At 37.1% G+C, this 20,084-nt stretch overlaps 2 protein-coding genes across 5 annotated transcripts; both read right to left on the reverse strand.

Moving 5' to 3' along the window:
* Positions 1-5,342: 5,342 nt before the first annotated feature.
* Positions 5,343-7,939, reverse strand: LOC113331825 (sugar transport protein 5-like). 2 transcript variants are annotated; one of them, XM_026578466.1, is made up of 5 exons: positions 7,600-7,939; positions 7,156-7,475; positions 6,433-7,065; positions 5,816-6,284; positions 5,343-5,618 (listed from the first exon to the last, which is right to left on the reverse strand). In XM_026578466.1, exons 1-4 carry the CDS (start codon positions 7,751-7,753, stop codon positions 5,838-5,840), a joined length of 1,554 nt encoding a protein of 517 aa, XP_026434251.1. In that variant the 5' UTR covers positions 7,754-7,939; the 3' UTR covers positions 5,343-5,618; positions 5,816-5,837. The 2 variants fall into 2 exon arrangements, with proteins under 2 accessions (XP_026434251.1, XP_026434249.1); XM_026578464.1 differs by having other exon boundaries at positions 5,607-6,284.
* Positions 7,940-8,734: 795 nt separating this feature from the next.
* On the reverse strand, positions 8,735-14,627 carry LOC113332078 (DIS3-like exonuclease 2). 3 transcript variants are annotated; one of them, XM_026578754.1, is made up of 8 exons: positions 14,158-14,627; positions 13,389-13,777; positions 13,204-13,257; positions 13,042-13,110; positions 10,381-12,606; positions 9,896-9,967; positions 9,688-9,808; positions 8,735-9,605 (listed from the first exon to the last, which is right to left on the reverse strand). In XM_026578754.1, the coding sequence occupies exons 1-8, from the start codon at positions 14,291-14,293 to the stop codon at positions 9,571-9,573; spliced, it is 3,102 nt and encodes a 1,033-aa protein (XP_026434539.1). In that variant the 5' UTR covers positions 14,294-14,627; the 3' UTR covers positions 8,735-9,570. The 3 variants fall into 3 exon arrangements, with proteins under 3 accessions (XP_026434539.1, XP_026434538.1, XP_026434537.1); XM_026578753.1 differs by having other exon boundaries at positions 8,735-9,808; positions 10,381-12,392; positions 12,510-12,606; positions 14,158-14,626; XM_026578752.1 differs by having other exon boundaries at positions 8,735-9,808; positions 14,158-14,626.
* Positions 14,628-20,084: the final 5,457 nt, after the last annotated feature.

Here is a 20,084-nt window from a genome sequence, read left to right on the forward strand (position 1 = left end):
TTTCCCAGTTGCTAGAGTTCTCTTTTATATAGACTTTCAAATCAGGGTTTGAATCAATGTTAGCTTATTAACAAAGCATTCAATATTCACCGTTAGATGAAAACCTTATTAGATTCAAGCTGATATATTTCAACCGCTAGATCGAACTTAGCTTGTTACACACAAATGAAATGCACGTTTATTTAGGTTTGTGTAACCGTGCCCAAACATGTACACTTAGTTGGATCAACAATAGTTACCCAAATGGTTATCCATATGAGCACTTCCATATCAACCATATTCTTCTTTACCACAACTAGTTTAAATGACTCAAATGAACTAATTAGAGAGTTGTTCAATTGCTTAGATCTTATAGAAGTATACAAGACACAATTGAATCAAAAATGATTTGATTCACTTGAATCAATTCATGAACTTTATATCCATGGTTTGCAAATATTCATTCCTTAGTTTATATAAGTTTAAGTTCACGAATAATAGTTTTTATAAAATAACCAACCTAAGTACGCGAACTGATACGCGGACTTAAGTACTCGGAATGAGTTTGTTTCAGTTTACAAACTCCAGTAGATTTTCACGGGACGTGAACTTCTGATGGTGCGCGTAATGGTACGCGGACTTTAGTTCCGGTTTTCCTGAGCAACAAAGTACGCATACTTTGGTTCAAGGAATAAGGACTTACACACATATGTATTACCACAAAATGTTTATATCCTTCCAAGGTTATATATTCTAAACTCTCATTTCAATCATTGAAAAATTCTTAGAGGACGTTATATGATTGTTATTCACAAACCATTTTTCGTCAAATCCATTTTCAAGTAATTGAAACTTAATATGACTTTCGTCACTAGTAAATATGAACTTGGCCAAAGAGAAAGCTTACCAACACATATTTCGATAAATAGATAAGCGAGATAAACTCGGCTCGGAATACCAAATGTGCATAATCAAAGTCTATATAGTAATACGACTTTAGTCTCAAGATAGGAGATAGAGTAAATAGACTTTTGAGTAATAGATAAGTTCAAATATCCACATACCTTTTAGTCGATGAAGTTCCACACGTTCCTTGAGTAGTTCTTCGTCTTTGTATGATGATCGCCATGGAGTCTTTGAGCTCAACTACACTTTCTATCATAGTTCGAGACTTAGCTATAAGTAGACTAGAAATCAAGACTTATAGTTTTGATCACTAACATTGACAAACATGCTTGAGATAGCAACACATGCGAGTTCGACCGAGCAGTGCTCTACCACAACTTGATTGTGTTGAAACTGCATCCTCACCAAGAAAGACCCTAGTAAGAAACATGGTTAGGAAGGCACAAGAACTATTGCGTACATATTATGTTGGGTATAAGATATTGAGTATCTGGTTTAGCTATAAGATTCATGACTGGATTCTTCTAAAAAAGTATGTGTATAAACTTGACCAAGCTTTATGTTATATGCTTGATGTTGTAATCTATTATACTATTGTTTTAAAGGTCTTATGTTTTGCTAAGTGATTTGATGGAAATCCAAGTATCATCGTGATTAATTATTTTAAACTTATTTTTTGAAGTTAAATACCATATGTTTCTGAAGACAATAATTTACATCTCTTGTATATGTTGAGTCGTTACCCATAAAGATGAACCCATGCAAAAAGGTTACGTGACCTACTTGTAAGAATGGTTATGACTGTAGCTCTCCGATGTAGTTGTCATAAGTGTTTTTTATGCACCTATAAATTCAAAAGAGTCAATATAGTTATATTTGATTCAAGGTGTTACCACATAGCTTATAGTAGTCCATGGAAATAACTATATAATAAGCTAATAAGGATATGCTCTTAGATAAATTATCTAATCATAATGTTGATATTTAAACTTAGGTTATTATTTCTGGATGGAACTGTCAAGATATGATAATCATTCAAATTAAGGGTATATCATTCACCATTAGTGAAGAGATAACGGATCAAAGGTGAAGTACTTATTATAGACAAACTAATGCGGCTAATGACCCATATACCTCGAGTATGAATCTTTTTTACCTGACTTGATTTGTGTTTAAGTTCTTAAATATACAAGTTAGAAGATGCAAACGAAGTCGATGACTTTTAGCTTTTGATTTTTATTTCAAAGAAGAAATTTCGAGTTCAAGCCTGTATTAGAAAATATCTCGAAATATGTTTCAAGCAATGGATATTCATAGATCCTTAACAATCTTGATTGTAAAAAATTTATTTTTCACGAATTATTTTTGTTTTAAGTTGACCATTTGTAAAGCGCCCAAGCAATAATATTTATTACTTATGGCGATCGCGAATGTTTGAAAATCTTTAAAGAGAGTTTTTCAAAACATTCAGAATTTTGGAAACAAGGTAGGTACGCATACCCAGTTCGCGCACCCCTAGAGACTGAATTTAGGGTACTCGTACCCCTCTGCATTCTTACTCGGTACTAAATTTTGCATATGCTCATAAATTATTTTTATAAATATGTAGCATTGCTACAACTCTTGTAGAAACTTCTAAGATGATTTGTTCACTAAATCACCGTGTTTGTGGATTTTTGGGTTTAGTCTATCGTGTTATTGAACACGATTATTACTTTAACCTGCTTAGTAGAGGAGATTAGGACTTGGTAGTAGATTGTTATGCAGCTCGGATTTCTTTTTTCTCTCTAAATAAGAAAGAGAGAAACGGAATTTCAAAAAAAATCACCTTTTAAGACAAATTACAAGCTAGCGTTTAATGACTGAGACAATAAGAAAGAAGGTAACAAGCACTTGTTTAGTTGATGATCACATGAAAATCAAATGTCAAAGGTAAACGAGTATTTTGAGAAATCTTCATTTTTTGCCAGTTCCCAAATCAATCAGTTCCATAGACTCCATAATCTATAATCAGCAATAGAGACAAAACTTTACAATCATGGGAAAAACTAAAAAATTGACATTCAAAAGTTTCTTTAACCATATTATAACTATATTAATATCGTTTTTTGGTACATAATTGCACCCAAACGACATCAATATTGCAAGAAAACTTACACCTATTTCCATTGTAATCGAAAATTCACTGAGCCTATGGACCCCATTTGCACCCCTCCCTTCGTCACTAATACAAACGCTAATTTTACAAACAATAATTCCCGGGGGACGTCAAGAAAAAATAAAGCCAAAACCGAGGGAACAAATTTTGGATGGGCCCCACTCCTCGTCCCACTAAGCTAATAGGGGGTCTCATTTTTAGGGTGAATTTTGTGCGTGGTCGGTTTTGGCTTCCTTTTTTCACGAACTTTAGAGTGAAACAAATAAATTGGTTACTATTGTACTACCGTGCAGGTCTTAGCAAATTTAGCATTTTATCTTATACTCTTTCATCTCTATAATCTTAACTAGTTTTTGGTTCGTTTTTGGGGTTTTTATCCCTTTTTGTTTCTTCTGCTAATTTTTTTTCTTGTGTGTTCCAAGGCGTCTTAATTAAGAATCAAATCCTGCTATTTGGGGTTATGTTCTTCAGCATAATCTTCCTTTATTCTTGATTGAATTTAGTTTTTTAGTTTAAATCCTTGTTTTGTTATTGTTTTATAAATTCAGCTCTTGTATTTTGTGTTTTTCTGATTGGGTTTTTTCTTTTACTATTGTAACTTAATCTTGCAAAAGGTTCGTTGTTTAAAGTGGTTTCTTGTAAAGGGTTGAGCTTTTCGTCAATTTTTTGTTCAAGATCTTGTTGATTTTCAATCAAGCAGAACTAAAGATTCACATCAAAGGAGTCAGCTTCAACTTCTGGTCCTCATCAAGCTTCGGATAGCCAGCAGCAACAGTATCTATAGACATTTGACACTGTTACATATTTACACTCCAACAGCAAGATGTTTCCAAATACGCAGACACAAGCTTATACAAAGACACTTAAAACACCAAGACCAATTTCGATACCGATCCATACCTTTTCGTACCGATTCAGCCAGATTGCAACCACTTTAAGTTATACTTGTTACCTTTGTTACTGTTATTTTTAAAAAAAAATCGACAAATGATTGGATCTATGGATCCTTACATGACTATGTCACTTGTTTTACTATGATTCTAAAGAGGAAAAAAACCTAAGAAATGGTTGGATTTTTCGGTCATGACATCTCTATTGATTTTAGATTTGTTACATTGTTTGGATGTGTTACTTTTGACCAACCAAGACCGTTTAAACTTGTCTTGTTACAGCTGAATCAATATGAACGGTAGGAACTCGTTGTTAGATTGGGTCATGGGATTGTGGCTCTAAGTGGTTTGGATGTCATTGTAGTCTGTTTGAACTTATTGTAACTATTGGATTCCTCCGAGTCAGTCCTGTAAATGTTTCTAATCTTCAATCTGATTTTTATGATGAATACAATTGAGGCTTGCCTCTTTTCTTTCTCGTGGACGTATAAAAAAACCTGATAAATACATACTGCCATATAGGCGCCACAAACATTACAAGGTACTCACCTAATCCTGATTAGCAAATATATGTGCTAATATCTAACCTAATTACAACTTTGTTGAACGAAATACAAACAGCTGATACACATACCTAAATGTTGAATTTCGAGCCTTTATGTCGATATTGTTTGCAATATTGTTGGCGACGGTGCCGTAAACTTCTTCCATAACCAATGTTGTTGCCAAATAGTATGCATAGATTCTAGCGGAACTCCTTTAGCAACCTCTCATAATCTTCCTTTATTCTTGATTGAATTTAGTTTTTTAGTTTAAATCATTTTCTTGTTATTGTTTTATAATTTCAGCTCTTGTATTTTGTGTTTTTCTGATTGGATTTTTTCTTTTACTACTGTAACTTAATCTTGCAAAAGGTTCGTTGTTTAAAAGTGGTTTCTTGTAAAGGGTTGAGCTTTTCGTCAATTTCTTGTTCAAGATCTTGCTGATTTTCAATCAAGCAGAACTAAAGATTCACATCAAAGGAATCCGCTTCAACTTCTGGTCCTCATCAAGCTTCGGATAGCCAGGAGCAGCAGTATCTATAGACATTTGACACTGTTACATATTTACACTCCAACAACAACATGTTTCCAAAGATGCGGACACAAGCTTATACAAAGACACTTAAAACACAAAGACCAATTTCGATACCGATCCATACCTTTTCGTACCGATTCAGCCAGATTGTAACCGCTTTAAGTTATACTTGTTACCTTTGTTACTGTTATTTTAAAAAACAATCGAGAAATGATTGGATCTACGGATCCTTACATGACTATGTCACCTGTTTACTAGATTCTAAAGAAAAAAGACCTAAGAAATGGTTGGATTTTTCGATCATGACATCTCTATTGATTTTAGATTTGTTACATTGTTTGGATGTGTTACTTTTGACCAACCAAGACCGTTTAAACTTATCTTGTTACAGCTGAATCAATTATGAATGGTAGGAATTCGTTGTTAGATTGGGTCCTGAGACTGTGACTTTAAGTGGTTTGGATGTCATTGTAGTCTGTTTGAACTTATTGTAATTGTTGGATTCCTCCGAGTCAGTCCCGTAAATGTTTCTGATCTTGATTCTGAGTTTTATGATGAATACAATTGAGGCCTGCTTCTTTTCTTTCTCGTGGCCATATAAAAAAAACCTGATAAATACATGTACCAATAATGCCATATAAGCGCCACAAACGATACAAGGTACTTACCTAATCCTGATTAGCAAATATATGTCCTCACATCTAACCTAATTACAACTTTGTTGAACGAAATACAAACAGCTGATCAGTTATGATCCATCATATAATTTATTTAATTTTGTCAATGGAATCGATCATACACATACCTAAATGTTGAATTTCGAGCCTCTATGTGGATATTGTTTGCAACATTGTTGGCGACGGTGCCGTAAACTTCTTCCATAACCAATGTTGTTGCCAAATAGTATGCATAGATTCTAGCGGAACTCCTTTAGTTTCGGGCAAGAGGCAAACAACAAAAGTAGTCATGATGACGATCCAACCAGCATAAAACAAGAAAACGGTGTATTTGAAATGACAAAGCTGTGACAAGAATGTTTGAGATAAAATGAATGCAACTGAGAAGTGAACTGCGATTGACACACTTTGTCCAATTGGTCGTATTTTCACCGGACATACTTCAGTTGGGACTAAGAAACATAACGGACCCCAAGACCAACCGAAACCGGCCGCGTAAAGACACATCAGTACTAGGATTACACTCCCCGCTGCTTTTGAAATTTCTCCTTTCCCTGATAGCCCCAGTGTCGCTCCTAATATACTTGCCAACCCAACCTTCATCAACAAAAAATAAAATGTTACATTCCTGAATGATTGTTCAGGCGGCGTGCAAAACTCAATCAAGGTTCCCGTTAACTCGGCTAATCGAACGATTTTACGTAATATTATTGTATGGTTAATCGGCATAATAATTTGTACGAACCTGGCAGATGAACATCTGGATCCCACCCTCAATGAACAAAGCACGCCGACCAAACCTGTCTACCATAAACATGGATGCTGCTATGGAACCAACATTAACAAGGCCTAACAAAATTGTCCCTTTCAAAGCTGAGTCGTTCCCGAACCCTACCGAGTTAAACAAAACTGGTGCATAAAATGCTATAGTGTTAATTCCTGTTAGTTGTTGAAAGAATGGAACCCCCCCTGCTATAACCAGATGAGGCCGATATTGTTTCTTAAATATCGTCTTAAATGATATCTGATCGACTTCCCTTGCAGTTTCACATGCTTCAACAAGTTCACTCAACTCAGCTTCAATATCTGAGTTAGCCCCGCGAACTTTCAGCAGTGCGTCTCTAGCTTCAGGGAGTTTACCACGCTCCACTAAGCTGCTGGGGGTGTCTGTAACTAGAAGTGCCCCAAGTAAGACGATAGCAGCTGGGGCTGCAGCCAAGCCAAGGGACAATCGCCAACCCCATTTGCCGAGTCCAGAGGTTACAAAGTTTATGATATTTGCACAAAGTACACCAATGGCAATGAACAATTGGAAGCCAGTGTTAAAGGCTCCCCGATACTTCGGTGGCGCCATTTCCGCGATATAAACTGGTGCAGCCTTCAGTTCATGCAATTTTCACCATCATCAAAAGCAAATCGTCCGCTTATAAGTAAGCAAAGAAAAGAAACTTGAAATTATTTGGTCTACCTGATTCGTGAAACCGACTCCAAAACCTAGCAAAATCCGACCCAGGATAAGCAAAACGACGTTTGGAGCCGTGCAATTGACAATGGAACCAACCAAAAATGTACAACCACCGAACAGTATTGCAAATTTACGACCAAATACCTTAGTTACCCGACTAGCTAAGAGTGATGAAACTAACCCTGATAAATACAATGACGAAGTGAACAAAGTTAAAATTTGACTATCATATACACAATAGGTACTTTGAGTTGCATCTTCCTTCTTCTTCAACACCGACGGGAAAAACTTCTCGAGGAACGGTGGCATTGTTGTCACTCCACCTGGAACCAACAAAATGCAAGCAACGATACTTAGGAGGGGGGGGGGGGGGGGGGGAAAGGACAATATCTTAGGTAACAAACCACGAAACAGAACTCGGTTCAATGGGACCATTACAAAACTCACCTGAAATTCCAAGATCATAACCAAAGATCAAGCCACAAGAAGCTGCAACAATGGAGCTCATGATTACAGACCATGTTATTTTCTCATTCCTTATACTTGGGTCTATTGCTCCATAACCTGCCGTTCTAGTACCATGCCCTACTCGTCCTTCCATCCTGTCCTTTCTCTCCGTCTATCTATGCATTTGAAATTAAGATTGAAAATGCTACCTTGAATAACTTAATTTCTGTATTTGTCGTTCCATTACTTGTCAATGATTCTTCTCTGTTTTCTCTAAAAATTCTCTCTTTTCTGAAACACCTGAGTTCGTTGGAGGTTGAAAAGAAGGAAATAATTTGGACTGAAAAATCTGTTATTAGGTGGTTGAGGTTGAAACATGACCAGTTTGACCGAAATGCCCGATGGATATCAACCATAATAACCGTTTATACAGCTGAACTATATCCATGTTTTTAGCCCTTATAAATGAACCATATAGACTTCTATTTAAGCATGATCCACTACTATTATTTTGTTTTGAAAAACAAGTTTTTCTAAATCAATTGAAAACACTTGATGAACCATATACCGTACTTCATCTGAACAAAAGATAACTCTTTGCCCAAACAACTTCTTGGTCCTACAGTTAAATGCAAAAAAAAAAAAAAGTATTCAGAACTTGGTACCTTCCCATTTTCATCAAACCATTTTGAATTAGAGCAGACTTTGGATCAAGAGGCACATTCCGAACCACACTAAATAGATTAGATTTTAGGTTGGTGTTGATTTTGAGTATTAGAGCAGATTTTAGGCCATCTTATTGAGTAGTAAGCAATAAGATGGAAAATGTTCGGATTTGGAAGAAAAAGTGTTCGGATTTGGAGAATCCGAACATTCACGTCAAGTGGTAATCTATAAAACACTTTATTGTCAATCATACACTTTATTGGCCCCGAAAAAAATAATGTATCAAAGAAACTGAAGGCAGAACTATATGCGTAAAAATAGAACAAATGGAGAAAAGGCCATAGCGAAGAAAAGCAGGCATAATAAGGTTAATCAGTACACTCTTATCACAAGAACACCGAATTATGCAACAGCATGTAAGCATCACCGGAAACAGAAGTAGCTTAAAGTTAAAAAGTAAGTTCCACCATAGAGTCAACTTAAAACAGCGTATTATTCAACAACAGTGTAAGTATCCCATTTACCTTCCTAACAGCAACCTAAAAACAGAAGGGAATACGAAAACAACTTCGGATATACAGCAAAAACAAGCCAGAAAACCAAAATTATTCTGGCTCATCATTAGTTTAAGGCATACATGCCAGCTACAATGAGGCTGCTAAGTCTTGGTTCCTGAAACTCTTTCACTGAGATGCCTAAAAAACTAAGGCACCACGTTGGTTTCTTGGGACTGGAACTGGCCAACAAAAAAACATAGGTCCATATTCCACCCCATCAGCGGCTTAGTTTTTTGAAAAGAAAAAAAATCAAAAGGAGAAGCCACTACTAAACCAGAGTCAGAATCTTACTTAAAGCTACTACACCTCAAATACCACCAGAGAATATTCATCACCTTCTCTGACCAGACGACGAACTATTCACAAACACATGAAACATTATCTTCTTTGGAACATATGGTTCTCATTGTGATACCTCAGCCTCCACATGTGGACTATACATCCCTACTTTAATATCTACAGCAGTGCAGTAAGCACTACCCGTTCAACTAGAATTCCTCTTTCTTCATCTCCTTCCATTTTATTTCTTCCTGAATAATATGACCAACAAACCCTGGCTTTCACCCATAATACGAGCTCAGGTACAGCCTTGCCCCTACATCAGGTGGCCCATCATCACCCCCAACAGCATGGAGTGCAACATTGATGGTGGAACAGAGACGAATAGTCAAAGGAAAACATGCTGGCTCAACATCATTTATTTCTAAAACTTCATGGTCACTTTGTTTGATGGTATTGTATTCTTCTCCTACGAGCGGAACTCCGCCAACTTCAGTCCTGGTACTATTATCACAAACAAACCTATCTTGGTCAGCGTCGCATGGGCTAATGATCCATACAACATCTTCAAGAGGTCGATATCTACCAGGGCTATATCTCCTATTGGGTTGATATTTTGTACATATATCGATGATCAATGTTGACGTTGTTTCAAGCCACTCTGTCGTTAAGCCATCCACTTCATCATAGTTAATCCTTCGCTCCATCTAATGAAAGCAATTTTACAGCCATAAGAAACAGATTTATACAAAAATCAAACATAGCAAAACCACACATGGAAACGAAATCCTTACCGCAAGCTTAGGAATGTAAACTGACATGAACTTTGGTCCCAGGCCCAAAACTCTTGCTTCTGTAACCAAGGCCTATTGAGAAAAACAGGAAAATATATCAAACAATACAACACTAAATCCACTAAACCAACAAATTTATGCAACGCTAGGAACTAGTTTTAACTTTTAAGCTACCGCAACATCATGTCATCCAATCTTGCCCACTCACTCACTACACCTGATGAACAACCAAGAGCAACGAGAGCCCTCAACTAGTACTTGTGAGGCTGGTGTTACAACTTAGAACACATTGTTATACTAACACAGGAAGTGGATTTGAGGGACATTAAACAAGACACGACTCTCAGTTCAACCAATATTCATCAGATGAAATAAATGGAAACTCAAATTTGCAAATCAACAGACAAATATGCAAACTCATCAAAATAAAATGAGATGAATAAACCCAAAACATATCAAAAAGAACTTAAGAGATATATACATACCTGTCTTTTCTTGAGCATGGCCCACAAGAAAATTTTGTCACAAGCATCCTCAGCATACTTGCTAGCCATCATTCTCCTATTGCAATACGCAGCAACTTCTGCAAGTGCCTCCGGACAAAGAATTTGATGCTTCAATGCCGCAGCATGTAATGCTTCCCTACATTCTTGGGTACCCAAGATATCCTCATCAAAATCAATACCAGTAAAACACTTTATTGCAAGTGAATTACACTTATTAGCTGAGGCCCACATTCTTTGGTGCTGAAGACACATATCTTCAGCTTCGATAACTGCATTCAGTGTGCGATGCACAACAATATCAGGGTACCTACGCAGTGGGGATGTGAAATGAGTATATTGAGGAATTGCCAATGCATAATGGTTCCAATCACTTTGCTTGTTCTTAAATTCTCCGGTAGAAAAATAGGAAGCTAACTGCATCGGCTTTGAAGCAGATGACTTGAGAATACCAAATAACCCAGGGTCATCATTTTTCATTTTTTCCTTGATCCGCTCCAATGAAAGCTGAAGCCCACCAGAAGAAGAAGTGTCTAATTCTAAACCATACTTCTGACAAAAGGTTTCAAACTCTTTCAGTTTCCGAACATTTGGTGCAGGATGTCTACGTAACAGTGCAGCATCAGGGAAAGCTCTCGATATAACTTCAGCAACGGTCCTATTTGCCAGAATCATTAACTCTTCAACAAGAGAGTTCGAAGCTTTCTGCACGAGAAGCGTACTGTCCTGTGGAAATCCACTCTCATCAAATGAAAAACCAAGCTTGGAACTTTCTAAGTCAAGTGCCCCGTCCTTAAATCTATTCTCTTTCAACCGCTTGGAAATTTCATACAGGCTTTTAACAGATCTGACTATGTGCTTCCATTCAAACTGACCATACAATTTAGGATACCCATTTCCCGAGGGAGTAGAACTATCAGAATCTGCCAATCCATCAATTATGTCCTGAGCATGCTGGTATGACAGCTTGCAACATGAATGTATCACAGTACGACCTAGCCAACGATGCACAACATCACCAGAAGGGTTGATGTCATAAATAATTGAAAAGCTAAATTTATCTACCCCGGGATTAAGTGAACCCATGTTCTCAGAAAGCAACGGTGGCAACATAGACAGCTTTCGTTGTCGAAGGTAAGTACTCGTAGATCGTGTCTGGGCTTCCATGTCCAGAGTGGTACCCGGGGGAACAAAATAGGACACATCAGATATGTGGATCCCAACCCTGAAAATGTCATCTGAAATTCTTTGAACTGACAAAGCATCATCAAGATCAATAGACGTAGACGGGTCGATAGTAAATGTACACAGATCTCTAAGATCCTTTCTTTTGGCGACTTCCTCCTTCGGTAACTCCCAAGGAATTTCAGGAAGGCAGGACAGGGCCTCGGGGGAAAACTCAGAATTAGAAATTGTATTCTCAAATAAAATAGCAGCAATTTGCGATCCAATTTCTCCACCCCTTCCAAGAACATGCAAGACCTCCGCCTGAGGTAGCAGGCAATCTTCCTTCCAATCACTAATCCGAGCAGCAACCAAATCCATCTCAAGATCCACGTCACCTTTCTCTAATCTCTGCTTGATACAATCTGGTAAGCTTTTCACACAAACCAACATTCTGGGTAGTTTGGCATAATTGGGTGTCAGTTGGATGTGTTCTCGATCAGCAAAGGAAGTGAAACCATTTTTTTTCTTGGTTTCTTTCTTATTTCGGTTGCTGGAAGAAACCCACTGCTTAACTCCAAGAAAGCCGACAACAGAGTCACGGCGAGGAGATCTGTTAACGATAGCTACAACCCTTCCAGTGGGTCGCTTAAAAGGATACGCCTTCACCATGCCACAAATCTTCTCAATAGCATCTGAAACTTCTTTACGCTCATGGGGAGATGATGGTTGTTGTCCTTCGGACCCATGCTTATTATTTCCATTCATAATGCCCAGCTCAGGATGAACAGCACCGGTTTGACTTCTATCTTCGTGGTAAAGACCCAAATCTGCAGGAACCGAGTCAATATTCTTAGGTAAACCCTCACAGTAAGAATCTAGCTTTTCTTTCCCTTTGCAGTTCTCACCAACCACATCCACAACGCCACAAGACATGTTACCATCACCTGTCTGGGCAGAAGTGTTCCCTTGGACAACAGACCCTCTCAGCCTAGTCCAATATGCCAAAGGATCCAATTTGATTGCTACTGTATCTCCTTCTAGCTACAAACACAAAATGATTCCATTAAGAACAATACCAAGAATAATGCTGATTGGGGGTTACACAGCTCAAGGAATGAACTAGTACTGTAACTATTTAGTGATCCAAAATGTACTCCTAGTACACCCTTCGGGATATTTACAATTTTTTCTTTCTACGGGATAATGTGGCAAAAGAACTGCAGTGAGAACTCCCTACCCAGCTTATACGCCAAATTAGGAAAGGCTCAAAATAATGTGCAAAAACTCAGATGTGATGTGCATGAGATATAAATAAGGGAAAGAAATTATCAACAGGTTCACTGATCTAAACTATGCACAGAAAACGATTTCAATTCACCGGACAGTCGGATAGGGTGACAATGTGGAGCCAACAGGTACTACAGAAATAATAAATTTCAGAGAAACAAACCAAATGAGAAGAATATGCACACTTACTGCTCTATTTTGGAAAGGAAAACCGTTGATGAGAATATCAATAGGTACTCCGCTTACTGTACAGTAGGCCTGCTCATAAAAATATGATTTAAGAGTAAGACATATGATACATGCTCCAAATTCCAACTTCAATGCAGGAAGTGTGAAAACGAGTTACAATACCTCGGCTGGGTTGTGAGCATTCACACGGAATGGTGTTATAAAAACTTCACCTTTCTGCAGAACAATACACAAAAGGCTATTAAACTCCCATATACATGTTCCTTCCACTAATTTATCCAGCATGCTCATAAGGTTCAGCGAGAGTACCAAATAAATTAAGAAACTATATTTAGAAACCTGTATACCTCTACAGCTTCAGAAACAGCCTGCTCTGACAAGTGCGGAACAAAAAAACTTCTCTGATTCCCAGGAGGAGTCCCATTCTTACAGGGAGAGACAAAATCTTTAATTCGGAGTGGTTCGTCAGTCTCTTGACGGAGAATTTGTGGTGGAGAAGACAGCCCATTCTCGAGTGGAAGTTGAGGAGGCATACTTCTGAACTCCACTACTTGATCATTGCTACGGTTTGTTGGTAGTGAGCTGAAAACAACATCCGATGCTCTAGCCAATCCTTGATCATTTAACAGACCAACATTCAATCCCAAACTTGAGGACGCCTCATTCAACGTATTACTATTACTAAAGCATACTGATGCCTCTTCATTTACCCCATTCAGTGAACTATGACAAACCCCTGCAAGAAAGAAGTAAAATAAAATGAGAATCTAATGTATCAGTCAATGCGACAACCATAAGAAGTTTTGTGTTTTACCCTAAATACATCAAAAACTTGTAAATGAAATCCCCAGCATAGCTCAAAGAGTTCAACAATACGATTCAAGATTACTGAACAGATTCACAGCTGAAACTCTCAAGAAAATAATGCACAAAGGACAAAAAGAGAATTCCAGTCTGAGATCAACATGAATACAACTTGTTATATGGCTCACTTACACAGTAGATCCTCAGGTTTCCTTGGATAAATTTCATACTATTTTACAACAAACGCTACCAGAAATCAAGATATAATTACATTTATTAGAAACCAATAACAACCCTAATCGAAAGATTTACCTGAACAATTAAGTAGTTGTTTAGAGCGTCGATTAGAACGGCGTTTTTTCTTCTTTTCTTTATTATTACTACTATTATTAGAATCGCCCTCTTCAGTATTAGTCGCACCAAATTGCTCACTCATTCTATTCATCATAGCTCAGAAGACACAGATCTCTCTTTCCTCAACAGCTAAAAACCCTAATTTTTTTCGTAAAATAGAAAGAAAGAAGAACAGATAATTAAAATTCTACGGTTTAGAGTATAAAAAAGAAAAAAGAAACTAATTAGAGAAGCTCTGATTCCGTTAACTAAAAAACACGGAAGAGCAGAGGAGGAAAATTCGAAAGGGAAGAAGAGAAAGTAGTAATTGTAGTGGGTGAGATGATGGTGGTGGTGGGGATATATGAATGAAGGAGACGTGATTATGAGGTGAGGGTTGGCGAGAGACAACAACGCCGACTCTTTGATTCCTTTGTCTTCCTTCCTTTCTTTCTTTCTTTCTTTCCCTACTACCTAATTCTTCTTCCCTCTTCTCTCTCCAGCTTTACTTTTGTGTAGCAAATCCCAATTACCAAACAAAGCTATACTTTTCTTTACAGACCCACAAGGTTATCGTGACACGTTTGGATCTATCCATGATAACCTCTCTACTCCCCTCGGTCTAGGGTACTTGTACTTGCCGGATAAGGTGTGTATATGTGCGTGCAAAAGGTGCTAGACATGCGTTTTATTGTTTGAAGGTGAAAATCAACCGAAGTTTTTGGAGAACTTCATCGACAAAAGGTAATTGAAGACTGAATCACTTATTTCTCAAGTTATATTCACCTTTGTATCCTTGAGACGGTTGTTGCATAACTAATTAGACTAGCTTACACAGACAAGAATTTCGAGTCGAGAACTAATTATTTAGTTTACAAATTTCTCGAAATATAATGACTAAGCTTAATGAACATTTGTTCATACTTGATCAACTTCGGTGGGGAACAATTTATTGTTCGGAACCAAATCTTGATTCAAGTTTATCATTCAAAAATAGCCTGGAACTACTATTCAGGAATGTTTCGAATCGATTTAGAGAAATATAAAACTACTATATTCGGATAATTGTAATTTGTCCAAAGCCGTATTACATGTATTCGTACACGTAGCGGAGTAGTTATATATCGACTTGCAGATTTGTGTGATACGCATATTTGTATGCACATCATGGAAAATCTGTTTGTTTCGTGATCCGGATAGGTATGTATATTCGTATACAAACTATTTTAGAACTATGGTAAGGGAACCGGGTTTAAGTATCCAAACCAGTATACGAACCAATACAGTTCTATGTTCTAGAACCAGTTTAATACCTAAACCAATATGCAAACTAATAGGTTCTGTGAACTTCAAAACCGGTAAAGGTCTTAAGTTTGCAAACTGGTACGTGAACTAAAAAGTTTTGTCAACTCCGGAACTTAGAGTTGCACCTAAGTTTGCAAATCAGTACGTGAACTAAAAAGTTTTGTCAACTCTGGAACTCGGCTTTGCTTGAAAGTTTGCAAACCGGTCCGCGCACCTTGACTCAATCGATTCACGAACTTAAGTATTTGTAGTTTGTGCACTTACCAACTATGTCGATTATGATTCAATTGCGATTAAATTATCTCTACGAGATAATTTGCATTTGATCAATTCTCTAATTAACACTAGACTTATTTGATCACATGATTGTGACTCAAGATTAATGTCTTTGTGTTCATGGAAATGAGTGTTAAGCTTTTAAGTTCAAACCGGCTAGTTTCTGTTAGAGCACTGCTCGGTCGAACTCGTAAGCATTGCTATCTCAAGCTTGTTTGTCAAGTTTAGTTGTCAAAATTATAAGTCTTGATTTTTAGTCTACTTATAGCTAAGTCTCGGATTAGGATGGAAAGTGTAGTTGGGCATTAGACTTCACGGCGTTCATCGATTGAAGACGAAAAACTACTAAGGAGAGCTTGTGGAACTTCATCAACAAAAGGTATGTGGAAACTTGAACTCATCTATCACTCAAAAGTCTATCTATTATTTCTCCTATTTTAAACAAAAGTCGTATAGCTATATAGACTTCAGTTTTGCACATTTGATATTTCGAGCTGAGTTTAACTCGCTTACATATTTCTCGAAATATGTGTTGGTAAGCTTTCGCTTTAACCAAGTTCATCTTATATTCTTGACGAAAGTCAAAAGATGATCATGTGAAAATCGCCTTGTAACATCTTACATGATCTGTGTGAGACGGTCATTTGATGTAGACTCATAATGTTTCGTATTGATCATTTGATCACTTGAAAATTGCTTTGAAGCTAATAGTTTGTGTGAGACATCTATTGTCGTCTTCTAAAAATGTTTCAATGGTTGAAGTGGGATTTTGGAACGATTAACCATGATTGTATGTAAATACAGTATGCGTACTTGCATATGTGTAGTCCAAGACCGACAATCTAGTATGCATACCCGTACGGGTACTGGTAGGTCAGGTAAAGTCCAGGAGCTATATTATGCATACCCGTATGCGTACTGGCGAAGTCAGTTGAAGTCCGGGAACTTTAGTATGCGTACTCGTACGCGCACTATATTCAACTGAGTTCGGATGTGAACGACAGTATGCGTACCCGTTTGCATACTGGCGAACACAGTCCAAGTCCGGCTACTTAGGTATGCGTACCCGTTTGCATACTTGAGTATGTTAGGTTCTAAAATCGGTTTGTTGATGAACTAATACATTTATATATTAAGGAATGCAATATTTTGCAAATCGTGGCTGTAATGTTCATGAATTGAATCGAGTGAATCAATATCGAGCTTGCTTTAATTGTGTCTTGTATACTTCTATGAGAATATAAACAATTGAACAACTCTAGAACTAGTTTCATTTGAGTCATTTGAACTAGTTATGGTTAAGATGAATATGGTTGATGTGAAAGTGTTCATATGGCTAACTTCGGTTAACTATTATGGAGCCAACAAGGACGTACACGTTTAGGTACGGTTACTCATATCTAAATGAAGTCACTTTTCATTTGTGTGTAACAAGCTAATTTTGATCTAATGGTTGAAAGATATTAGCTTGAGTCTAATCAGGTTTTTATCTAACGGTGAATATTGAATGCTTTGTTACCAAGGTAGCATTGATTGCAAACCCCGATTTGAAGATTATATAAGGGAGAACTCTAGCAACTTGGAAACCTAATCCCCACACCTCCTGTGTGATATTAGGTGTGACTAGAGTCGATTCTCCTTTAACCTTAGGTTTTCCCAAAACCCTGTAGGTTAACGACTTGAAGACTTCATTGGGATTGTGAAGCCATACCCCAACTATTTTCTCTGTAGTTGTGTATTCTGATCTTGCTGTTTTTTATCGTGATTGAGTACTATCTTCTCTAAGATTGGCTCGAGATTTAATCTCCGATAGGCAAGATAAAAAGTAGTCACAAACATCTTCGTCTCATCGTTTGTGATTCCACAATATATTGTTTCGCTACCATATGATTAAGATTATTGATTGATATTTCTAGGCTATTCTTCGGGAATATAAGTCAGGTATATCAATTGGTTGATGTTCACCTTGATTTATCAAAAGACGGAACAAAACTCATAGGTATATCTGTGAGAGACAGATTTATCTATTCAATAGACTTTTCTGTGTGAGACAGATTTGTTTATCAAGTCTTGGACTTTGGGTCGTAGCAACTCTTAGTTGTGGGTGAGATCAACTAAAGGAATCAAGTGCGTAGAGTCCTGCTGGGATTCTGATACGTAAGGAGCGCAATTATACCTTGATCAGTGTGAGAATGGTTAGGGCTCAACTGCATTCTAGTTTGAAGGTAACTTGGAGTAGGCTAGTGTTTGTAGCGGCTTAATACAGTGTGGTATTCAAATATGGACTAGGTCCTGGGGTTTTTCTGCATTTGCACTTTCCACGGTAACAAAATTTCTGGTGTCTGTATTATTTCTTTTCCGCATTATATTTGTTTATATAATTGAAATATCACAGGTTGTGCGTAAGTTCAATCAATTGTGAATCCAACCTTTGGTTGTTGATTAAATTGATTGACACTTGGATATTGGTTTTTGATGTCGTCCAAGGTATTTCTTATATTCAATCGGACACACAAATTCATATTTGTTTGATTGCAGATTGAATTGAGAAATTGAGATATAACTCTTTGATATACTTTTCTTAAGATTGAGTCTGACTGTCTAGTTGATTCTCTTGAAAGTATATTGGAGTTAGTCCATACAAATTACTAAGAGAAATATTGGGTGTGGTTGTTAGACCCCCGCTTTTTCAATTGGTATCATAGCAGGCAAACAGGTTTAAGACCTTATAAGTCTGTGTTTGTAGCGATCTGACTCTATGGACAATAGTGGTATCTCTGACAACGCAACACCAGTTCAAAAATACTCTGATTTGGTTCAAAGTCTTGAATCTCCTGAGAAATCTCTCACATCTTCTTTATGGACTGAAACTGTGGTTGACTGGGGAAAATGCCTAGATGAATAGTTGGATGATCTTTCAGATGAAAGTGATTCAGAAGAGGGACAATATGTCGATGAGGAAGTCCCACAATATATCAAGTTTTTTGACCATATCTTTAAAAAAAAAAAAAGTTAACAACTTGCTTGGCTGAATATTTGAAACCTCTTTGTCTAGAAAACAGGAAATTGAGAAAACTCTTTAAGGAATATGATTGTAGTTACAAACTCTTACAATCTCTTCTTAAAGATCGTGAAGAAGATGTGCGTTCAAAGAATTTTGAATGTGATAATCTTCGTCGAAATCTCTTTGTGTTGAAAGAAAGACTTGCAGAAACTGAAGCAAGATATGACTCTCAACAAAAAATGTTTTAATGACAGAGAAATCAGCTTTCTTTCCAGAGAAAAAAAATTGGAGGCTGATCTAGTTGCTGCCCTTGACAAGGTCAAATCACTGGAAGAGAATTTGAAAAGATTCAATGTTAGTTCTACAAAATTATCCACTATGCTGGGAGCATGTAAAGAACATCGTGATACACGTGGTCTGCTATAAATGAATATACGCTCCAAGTGCTGGTAAGATCAATTTTGTTTGTGCTAATGACAAATTCCCATGTGAAAAATTCACTAATATCAAAAGTGAAAGACTACCTTCAGCAGCTGATGTTCCTACGGACAAAGATTATCAACCTTCAAAAATAGCTCATATGAGAACAATCAAAATCTTTCCCATAACTATTATTATTTCGGAAACAAAGGTCATCTTGAAAGAAGATGTCGTTTTCGACTGCGGAATGAAAAACTTCATAATATTCTTGTATGGATGTCTAAAGAAGTAATCAAACCTGCCTCTCATTATGCTGGTATTAAAGGTCTATTCTACAGTCAAGAAAAGTGTTGTGATGGGACAATTATTGGTTGCAAATATGACACAAAATATGTTCACAATCGTAACAGAGAAAATTTCATATGGACGTCTGACTCTTTAAATCACTCTGTGAAGAGAAAAAATCATCGAAGGAAGAAGAAAAGTTCAAACTCCTTGCTACTCACTGAAGAAAGTCTTGAACCAAAAGTGTTTGTTCCCTAATACATTAACATCAATAATGGTGTCTCGGAGCTCAAGACCAGCATAAACAGACTGAAATGCAGTATTAAGAAGGCAAGAAAAACTGATGCATCAGCTAATACTTGTTCTTCTTGTTAAAGCATTGCTCGGTCGAACTCGCATGCGTTGCTATCTCAAGCATGTTTGTCAATGTTAGTGATTAAAACTATAAGTCTTCATTTCTAGTCTACTATAGCTAAGGTCTCAGACTAGGATAAAAAGTGTAGTTGAGCTCAAGAACTCCATAAAAATCATCATACAAGACGAAGGACTACTCAAGGAACCGGTGGATCTTCATCGACTAAAAGGTATGTGGAGACTTGAACTTATCTATCACTCA

Source organism: Papaver somniferum, unplaced genomic scaffold (assembly GCF_003573695.1).
Source record: "Papaver somniferum cultivar HN1 unplaced genomic scaffold, ASM357369v1 unplaced-scaffold_128, whole genome shotgun sequence".
Lineage (NCBI taxonomy): Eukaryota > Viridiplantae > Streptophyta > Magnoliopsida > Ranunculales > Papaveraceae > Papaver > Papaver somniferum.